The sequence below is a fragment of the Gossypium hirsutum genome, chromosome A10, assembly GCF_007990345.1.
Source record: "Gossypium hirsutum isolate 1008001.06 chromosome A10, Gossypium_hirsutum_v2.1, whole genome shotgun sequence".
Classification (NCBI taxonomy): Eukaryota; Viridiplantae; Streptophyta; class Magnoliopsida; order Malvales; family Malvaceae; genus Gossypium; species Gossypium hirsutum.
Window position 1 is genome coordinate 5,769,273 of NC_053433.1, and position 10,056 is coordinate 5,779,328.

At 30.6% G+C, this 10,056-nt stretch overlaps 1 protein-coding gene across 1 annotated transcript; it reads right to left on the reverse strand.

Moving 5' to 3' along the window:
• Positions 1 to 253: 253 nt before the first annotated feature.
• Positions 254 to 4,302, reverse strand: LOC107897430 (probable GTP diphosphokinase RSH2, chloroplastic). Its single transcript, XM_016822880.2, has 6 exons — positions 3,053 to 4,302; positions 2,782 to 2,967; positions 1,787 to 2,247; positions 1,291 to 1,449; positions 850 to 1,201; positions 254 to 743 (listed from the first exon to the last, which is right to left on the reverse strand). Exons 1-6 carry the CDS (start codon positions 3,767 to 3,769, stop codon positions 435 to 437), a joined length of 2,184 nt encoding a protein of 727 aa, XP_016678369.1. The 5' UTR covers positions 3,770 to 4,302; the 3' UTR covers positions 254 to 434.
• Positions 4,303 to 10,056: the final 5,754 nt, after the last annotated feature.

A 10,056-nucleotide genomic window follows, 5' to 3' on the forward strand; every position in this document is an offset into this window, starting at 1 on the left:
TGTTAAATGTTGTTCACTCCTAGTTCAGTCAGTTAACTCTTTGGCAATTTGAACACTGTTTCCCAATATGCTTATAAATTGAATGGGACTTGGCATTAGGGCACTGTTTAGAAACTTGGAGAACTCCAAAACCAGACACAAAACATCCAATTCTTTTACATGCTGTTGCCTTTTGTCGGACTTTGGTTTTTATTAAAAGGTTTAATAACATCATCTGAGAACAAATTAAAATAGAAAGCCTGACCAAATAAGGTAACTACTAAGAAATCAAATAGTTTAATTCATTGTTGAATCCAGTTAGTCAATGTTTCTTAGTAACAGAACCATATAGCTTTGTCCTGTACAAATATTTTTTCATTTATAGACAAGGAGAAACTGTTGCTTCTTTTTTGCCCCTTTTTGGGTTTAGCATAAAAGAAAGAATTGAAGAGGCGTCAACTTCTTGAAGCAACCATGTTACTAGCAGGAGGTCCAGTACTGGAAACACAGAGACCTCGGTTATACATGCGCTGTATCTCTTCCCTGTACTCTGTCAAAGACTTGTCTGGAATGGCTGGTGTTAGCTCCACCACATCACCCATCTTCAGCCCGCATGTAGCATCGCTTACCGGCTCATGGTTCAGCCTTGGCCTCAATTCTTCCTTCACTGGAAAACCATACGGAGACCATCTCGAGTTACCCCGCCCAGCTCTTTCCAGCAAATCCATCATTGTTGAGTTTGCCGGAAACTCTTGCACCGACATCTGCAACATTCATAGACCCATAAATATTCAGACCAAATTTCCAATCCCAAAGCATGACTACAGGCTCAACCTGAAAAAGCAATGAAGTGCTGTTTAAGAAACATACCTTATCATTTTCAATCATGATAACATAGACAGGTCCATCCTGGCTGCAGTGAGGCTTATAAGAGAACGGGCAATCATCCGAATGAGTAGGGAAGGTGCAGGGTGGCTTGACAGAATCAGTGTAGCATATTGATGATTGGTCCTTGCTCATTGTTTCACAGTGCCAAGTCACAACCCATCGAGCCCACTCAACCATCTGAAGTACAAATGAAGAGTACTTACAGTCACCCTCCTTGTATCTCCAGTGAGCTGCAAAGCCAAACTCAGCTTGCAGATGCATCTCCTTTGTTCGAATTTGAACTTCAAGTGGAACTGTACCTTCACTCGTCACCACCGTGTGCAAGGACTGATACCTGCAGATTAGAATGAAGTCAGAAGGAAGTTCAGCATTTTTTAAGATTCCATCTAAGAACGATACCAAACATGTTATGCCATAACATACCCATTAAATTTAGGGCGACTTATATAGTCCTTCAGCTTTCCGGGCACTTCAGACCATAACTGGTGAACTACTCTCAAAGCCTCATAACAGTCTTCCTCATTTTCAACAATGACTCGTAGTCCATGAATATCATGGATTTCATCCATTGCCAACTTTTTCCTGCAAAAGACAATATAATATCTAGTGTCAACAATGGCCTACTCCTTCACACTTCGCTTAATCAACTGTAGCCAAATTCTAGGAAAAAAATCCTGAAAGCCATTCCTAGTCTTCTGAAAAAAATATGACATTTTTAAACTAGGTGGACATGTAGACAACAGCATGTGTGTGCGTACACTTGTGCAAATGCTGTGTGAATGTCTCTCAATGTAAGTCATGAATAGGAGTCAAGGTGCATGTGAAAGAATCTCTCCATGTTCCTCTGCCTGCCATGGGTGCTTATGTGTGTATGAGATATATATTTATATATATAGAGAGAGAGAGAGAGATAACGTACTTCAACATCTTCGAATAGATGCTATATAAGCTTTTATGTCGTCCAGAGAGAACATGATAAGAAATATTTTTATCCTTGAGAGCTCTCTCGAGTTTCTCTATAGCAGAAGTGATCATTGCCTCATCAAAGGAATCCACAAGCCTAGATGAGAGTTCACTGTGCTGCTCCGGATTGAGATGCTTGAAACATAGATTCTCCAATTGCTCCTTCCAACTAGAGATTCCTAACCGATTGGCCAAAGGTGTAAATATTTCCAAAGTCTCCTTAGCAAACCTCTGTTGCTTGGGCAGAGGCAAAGCATCTAGTGTTAACATGTTATGCAACCGATCTGCCAATTTAATAAGAACAGCCCGTGCATCTGCCATGGCAAGGAACATGGTGTGAAGGCGATCTGCTTCAACAGTTTTGCTTGCCGTATTATTTTCTCGTGCTAGCTTACTCAGATGGCTAAGTTTAGAGACCTACATGGATGGCATAATTATAACATATTTAGAATATTAAAATCTCACAACTTCATTCAAAGGAACATTGATTGCTATAATGCAATAAAGGAATTTAAAACCAACCAAGTGGCATGAATGAATATGCTAGCTCTGCCTATAATGCTATAAACCGGAAAGCGAAGTTCAAACTAAAACTGCAAACTGATACATTAATTGAATTACCAAGATTATGAATAAAAACAACACATGCTGCAAAGACTATCAAACCACCTTGTATTTGGTCAGTATAACCTCATCCACAATCATTTATATGTAGCAACCATAATAAAGCTACAGCTATTTATAATCATATGCATGTTCGAGTCCTATAATATGACAAATTAACTAAATATGGCTTAGCAAGTAGTCTTTCATGCTTGCACCATTAGATTGCTAATTCAATATACCAAAATTTCCAAATTAATACAAGTCAATCCTAATAGTAAAAACGATTCGGGTTAGTAACAAAATCAACTATTAAAACAAGATACAAAAGAAATTAATGTCTCTTACCCCTTCAACTAGATCAGCAACCCCGGCACCGAATGTCCTAAAGATATAGTCATAGCTCAAGAATGCATCGTCAAGGGTGTCATGTAAAAGCCCTGCTGCAACCACCGTGGAGTTAGCACCAATGGATGCCAACAACACAGCTGTTTCTACACAATGCTGCAAATAAGGATCACCGCTCGCACGCATCTACAGACAAAGGACTTCATATTACACTTAAAACAATGATAGATAAGAAAGCTTAAAACTTAGCATTGATTTCTCTTTTTGTTACCTGTCCTCTATGGGCCTTCTCGGCTTCATAAAATGCTTTGACTACAATATCTTCGGAAAATATTTTGTGCCTCATTTGAGCGCCTAAAAGCAATTCCTTAGCATATGGATCTGAATCCACTTCCTCCATGAAATTATCCTCCATAGTGAAGGGTAATTCATCAACACAACTACCAGTTTGCACCTCAGAACTCGGGGAATCATAATGAACACAAGATCCCAATGCACCCCTAATGAATCCATTGAACAATCGATTTGTCCCAACACGAAATGAGCCCTGAAAGTTCGCATCCCCACCTTTTTCGCGAAGAATTCTCATAGGAGGGCTGCTGCTACTACACGAAACAGGGCCTTGAAACACCGATATTGGGCTCTGGTTGGTTTTCAAAGAGGACCCCCCGAATTTACTCGATGAGTAACAAAATGAACTGCTTAGTTCCTTCAAATCGTCTCCCCTATGGGACCCTAAATCCTCTGCCCCACCGCTAGAGAAGCTCGATTTTACCGTAGGCGAGGAGAAGAGGCATGACAGGCCACCCACAATAGGTCTCTGGGAAGAAGCGGAAGCCGTTGTCGAGGAAGTTGATGAAGATCTCGAATTCAAATCGAGATCGTAAGAAGCGTGAGAATTCATGCTGATCTGGTGAGGCGTGGAACAGACGGTGCTTGGTGTGCTTCTCGGTGGACTAGCGTAAAGAGCTATTGTTGAAACCGCCATGGCTTACGAACAACCCCAAAGATTGATCCCAAAAAGAAATGGTTTTTATATTTTGATTTTATGTCAAAAACCCAGAATTTTCCTTCAAAGAAACAACAATTTTTTCTCACAATTTCTCCAACGATAAAATTAATTTTGATTTACCCCTAAACTCCCACCCCTTTTTTCCCCCTACAATTGAAAGCCAATGAATTTGTTAAAAGGAGACCCAATTGAGGAATCCAACGAAATTTCTACCCGTATATTTATACCACCATATGTATAAACAAACAGAAATAGAAGAAAAAAAAATCAAAGAATCAAAAGGAACTGTTTGATCTTGAGCTACACTATTTACAAATATATAGAGAGGGGGGGGGGCAAATTTTCTACTAATAAATTGACAAATTAAAGAACACGAGGATTTTATTTTTTTTATTTTTGGAAATGAGGAGTCAACAAAGACGCTCAATTTTTGGAAATGAAAGCTTGAAATTGAAAGACAGAGAGAGAGAGAGCTTTCCTTTCTTCTTATTTGATTTTTCTTTCTTTTTCTCTGGTAACTCTTTGCAATGGAGTTTTATGGGGAATGGCTTTGCGACCATGAATAGGAATTATTAAATTACGTATGTACCCTTGGTGATTAACGGAATTAACTGGATAGGACAATTTCCAACCGCTCTGGATAATCTGGATTTTTGGTTAATTTAACTGCTTTCATTTTGTTTTAAAGGATATTTATCGTAAATAAATCATGAGAGGTCTAATTTTTCCAACAGTCCCTGTAATCTCTAAAAATTTTAATTTTAGTCCTCTTTCAGATAAATTCATTTTATAAAATTGTTAATTCCCTTTTGTTAAGTGAATTAATTTTAAATCAAATCTTTAATTATTAGAACCTCACATATTCAAATAAATGAAAACTTTTTAATAATGTTGTCAGCTAAATTTTATTTTTTAAATTAGTAAATAGACTAAAATTTTTAAATTTAAAAACAAAGGAATTAAAATTTTAAAGTCCAAGAACATGGAGAATGGGGCAAAAGCAAAACAATCATGAAAAAAAAATTCACATAATTTTTATATGCTTTTAAAATATATTTTAATGTCAAATAACTATAACTGGCCAATTGTGAATATTTAATTATTAACTACTATTTTGTTAAAATAATTAATTATGTTTAAACTACATTAAGTCCAAGAATTTAGGGAATTCAAAATTCCAAAATTATAGTGACCAATACCTGTTATGTATATTTAAAAATTATAATTGTATTTTTAGTTAAAACTAAACATTAAAAAAAGAGGAAAATGACAAAAAAAACAATAATTAAATTAAAAGTCGTTAAGCTAAGAATAGATTAAGAGAAAAAAGAAAACTAATCCTAGCTAGGGGACAACTTACCCCATATCTAGGAAGGGATTGGTTTCAAATTTTAGAAATTTTATTTTTGTTTTAAATAAAAAATAAAGTTTTAAGAAATAATTATTAAATGGTTTGAGAATTTGAAAAATTAAATTGTGAATTCATTTGAAATTTTAAATATTAGATAAAATCTGAACTAATAATAAAAGTAATTAATTTAAATTATTATGATTTATTTTTTATTTAAAGGATAATATAATCTAGAAGGTAAAATAATGTTTGATTAAATTAAGTGAAAAGTAGTCCTTAATCTATTTTTTTTAAAATTAATAAAATTATTTAAAAATTTTATTTCTAATGAATTGTCTTCTTCTAAAATTATCAAAGAAGCCACCTAATCTTATAAAAATTGGTTTTCTAATCATTTATGTTGGTATAAAACTATAAATAAAAGTATTGAATGAGTTTTTTAATTACAATTATTCAATTAGAAAATTAAAAAAAAACATTAAGAGTATAAATTAAAATTAGATATAATAATTTATTTGGTCCCTAATTGTAAAATTATTTTTAGTTTTTGAATTTATATTTTTTGTCCAATCACTTCAAAATAGAGGGAAGAGTCAATGTTTTTTAATTTTACTAACGTGACATACACATAGATTTTTACGTGGATGATACACAAACATTTTATTAATTTATTAAAATTTTAAAAATTCAAAAAAATATTTTTAAAAATCATAAATTATTTGAAAAAGTATAAAAATATTCTATAATATTTTTAAAATTTTAAAATTAATTAAGTACTAACATGTCATTCACATGTATGTTATGTAGGTTAACTTTTCCATCTATTTTTTAATAATTTAATAAAAATATAAATTTAAGAATTAAAAGAGACAAAATATAAAATGAAAAGCTAAAATAATTTCTTTTATAAAAAAAACACATGTTTATAAAAAATATATATTATTATATAAAAATAAAAATAAAATTGTTTTCTAATTTGCACTCACTAACAATTCCATTTGATGTTAAACCATAAATTTTAAGAGAGAAATTTATTCTTATCTCTTTGATTTGTTTTAGTGTTGGAATAGCAATGGCATTGGAACTCCAAATCTTATTGCTTTACAATAAAGCAAAGGAAATCAAAGATTGTACGACTTTAATATCACTAATACATACATACCTACATCATTTCTTTCTTCTTCTTCTTCTTTTTTTATTTTATTTTTATTTTTTTGTTTATTCGTGTTGTTGCTTTTGGTGCACAACTTGTAATCAATGTGGTCCTTTTTACGGATTTTTATTTTATTTTATTTTTTATGGGAATCTTTTTGTGGTGCATGATTGAATCAATTTTAAAAATCTAGATTCTAATTTCATTTATTTTATAATTTATTTATCATATCTCATTCTTTTAATAATATAGATTTTCGTATTGAGTAATAAAATATTTTTTTCTTAAATTTAATTTTATTAAATTGAGTTACAATCAAATCTAAATTTTATATTAAATCTGATAATAAAATTCAAAACCATTTTTATCTTTTTTTAACACTAAAAAAAATTTACTCTTTAAAAGATAAAGCATTTATAGTGAATAATTAAAAATTTTACATATTTATTTAGTTTATTTTAATCTAAAAATATTTTTTTCATATTAAAAGCTAAAAAAATAAACTTTTTTTGGAACTTTCTAGTCTTAAACTTTAGACAGCTACATTCTCAAATAACTCTACAGGGCAGGCCTAATTGGCAGAGTTTTGAGTATTAAAGTTCAAGATATGTAATTATATGTGTCTTTAAATCTGGTTATTTTAATGTTCTTATGTCTTAGTTAATTAATTAATTTTAAATTAAGTTATTTTAATTTATGTTGTAATAATTTAATTTTACACTTCAAATCGTGGTGAATTCCTCTCAAATTTCACTTTTTTCTCGTGCAATTTTTCCTTTTATCCATCTCTAATTACAATTTTTTTTATTTCTTTAATAATAATCAATGATTAAGAAAGGGCAGAAGGGGAAATCTAACTTAGATAATCGTGATAAATCTTTCAACCTTCGAAGAAGCTCGAGAATACACTCAAGTCCACGATAATGACTTCTTCCCTCTTTCTTTCCCTTCTCCCATTATGCGTTGTTTTTTTGTGTCAAAAACATAGGTTCCAAGCTGTTCGGTGGAGGCACGTGGCTTGTCACCAGCACCCGCCGTGGCCTTATGGTCAGCGTGTCGGGCCGCCACTTGTTAATTATGCAGACGACGGATTCGGTTGGATCTGGAATTCAGACGGGAAACGGTCACCGTCGTGACATCCTACCACTGGATGGTATCTCGTGTGTCGACTCAGCTCTTTCAAATTAGTGGCTTCCTTACAATGGTGTGGATCCTGTTTGAGCGGTGCGAAAAATAGGAGGAATCATGGACCGCTAATTTGTTGGTGGTGTTGTACTCATATGTGATTGTTGAATATTCTAGTTTTATTCAAAGTCAATCTGGCAAAGATACTCAACCTACTACCAGTATGTTCAAGTTAAATCAACTTTTTCATCTACAAGCAAAGGTTTCACTTATAGTTTTCTTAAGTTAAAAATATTTTTCAAATTAAATTTTTAAGCCAGTAAAAAAATAACTTGGTTCTAATTCACCATTAACTCAATTTAGCAAAGTACATTTAAGTGCATTTTTCTCTGACATAAAGACTTTAAAAGTTATGATAAAAGTATATATTGTGACAAAGAAAACATTGGTTTCATCTTTTTAAGTTATTTTCGATATTTTGGTAACTATTATACTCCATAACAATTTTCACATTCTCATTGAACCCACAAATCCTTGTATAGATCAAGATCATTAGAACTTTTTTCTAGAGTTAAATCATTACTATTTTCACGAGTTATTATATTGTAATTCTTGCCTTCACTACTATTTCCACCTTCACCGCAAATGTAATTATAAATATAATTATCATTGGAATTGTCACTACCACTTAAAATGGAACTATCAATACAGATTTGAGAACGAAGATAAGAGTCAATACAACTATTAATGTGAATATTCCAACCATAGTTAGTATCATTATCATACAAGTTAAAATGATAGTGGGGCTCATCAATTTTCGATCCATTATTCATATGACTAGAATTATGATAACTATAATAAAAAACTTTCTAGTTTGCTCAAAAAAGAATGATCATTGTTAAGCTCAAAAATTTGATTTTCACTATCAAATATATGGAACAATGGTCCTGATTACTATCCCTAAATAAAAATGTGTCATCAGAAATGAAATTCCGAATGCCTTTTGTAATAGGCTAATTTTGGCCTGGGCCCCAAAAAAATAATAACCGAATCCAAAAGATGCAATTGGTCGAAAACAAGCCAAAAAGGACCAAATTGAAAGACAATCATTAAATTGTGGTCAAATAAAAAAGATAGAGAAAGCCAAGGAATTACCAAAATTTGTTGACTTGGTAAAAGACTAAAACTAGGAAGATTTGATTTTTATTTTTTATTTTATTTTATTATTAAATTAGTTAAGCTATTTTTAGTAAACCACATGTATATAAATAGGTGTATTTTGTTCTTTGAAGGGAGAGACTTTGGATGAATTACTTTTGTATTTCTACTTCAATTTGAAATTGGATTATTCTCTTTTTTCCTGTTTCCATTTGAATTGAATTATTTTCTTTTCTCTTTCAATTACGTGAGAATTTTGTCAATTTCATTTCAATTTCTTTGTTTTTTCTAAATTCGTCTAATTGCTTTTAGCCCTTCTTTTTTTTATTGTTTTGCAATTAAGTTTTTTTTTGCCCTAAAATTTGTTTTGACTGCATTTTGGTCATCCTTGAAGCTGTGCGTTTTGGAGGGTGGAGATTATTTACCTTTTGGTCCCTCCTTGTTATTTGCATGTTCAAATTGGTCCATTTTCTTTTATTTATTTTCGATTTGCCCCAAAATTTTGCTTTAATGTTCAATTTAATCTTTTTTTTTATTTTCGTTATTTTATTATCAAATTAACTATTTTAATATATTATTGCTATTATTATTATGTTTCTATTTGTATTTATTTTTTTATTCTAATACTATTATTATTTATCTAATTATTATTTATCTATTTATATTTCTACTATTATTATATTTCTATTTATTATATTTTTATTTCTATTTATATACTAATATTATTTTCATTATTATTTTTCTCATATATGTTTTTTACTTTTGTTATTAACATTCTATTTATTTATTTATTTATTTATTTTACATTTTTTGTTATTATCTATTTTAACTTTTTATATAATGCTCATTTCAAATTTTTATACATTATTTATTTTAATATTTTCATATATTATGTATTTCAAACTTTTTTTCACACATTATATATTTTGAATTGTTTATATATTATTTTTAAAGAGTTTTATATATTATTTTATCTTGAATGGATACTAATTTTTTTAAAATTATTTTATACACTTTAGATCACTTTTATAATATCCATTTTAAATTCTTTTTATGTATCATTTGCTTAGAATTGTTTTATATTTTATTTTAGATTTTCTTACTTTGTCTTTATTTGTTATTTGTGATTCATTATTATAACATTTTGTTTATGAATTATTACTTTGCGTTGTACATTATTATTCCATCGCATTTTATTCGTTTAAAAGGTCATGTTTTAATATCGTTTAAGTTTTAAAATCATTTTATTCAAAAGTTTTCAAAATAAGGCAATACTCGGTATTTGGCATCTTTAAGAAGATTGTGCCCTAACTTACTGGATCCCGATTTTCCTCATTGAATCTAAGTAACCGAGTACCCCTTTTTCAATCAAAACGTATAAGTTTCAAATAAAAGCTTATTCTCAGGAATTTGAGGTGTTGTGTCCTAACTCACTGGAATGACATTTTGTATCTCGAGATAAGGATTTCTAAAAAA

Coding starts and splice junctions, on each gene's coding strand:
- LOC107897430 (XM_016822880.2), bottom strand. CDS start 3,769: ATGGCGGTTTCAACAATAGCTCTTTACGCTAGTCCACCGAGAAGCACA. Junction 2,248..2,781: donor TTGCTGATCTAGTTGAAGGG/GTAAGAGACATT, acceptor CCATCCATGTAG/GTCTCTAAACTTAGCCATCT. Junction 744..849: donor TCATGATTGAAAATGATAAG/GTATGTTTCTTA, acceptor TGAATGTTGCAG/ATGTCGGTGCAAGAGTTTCC.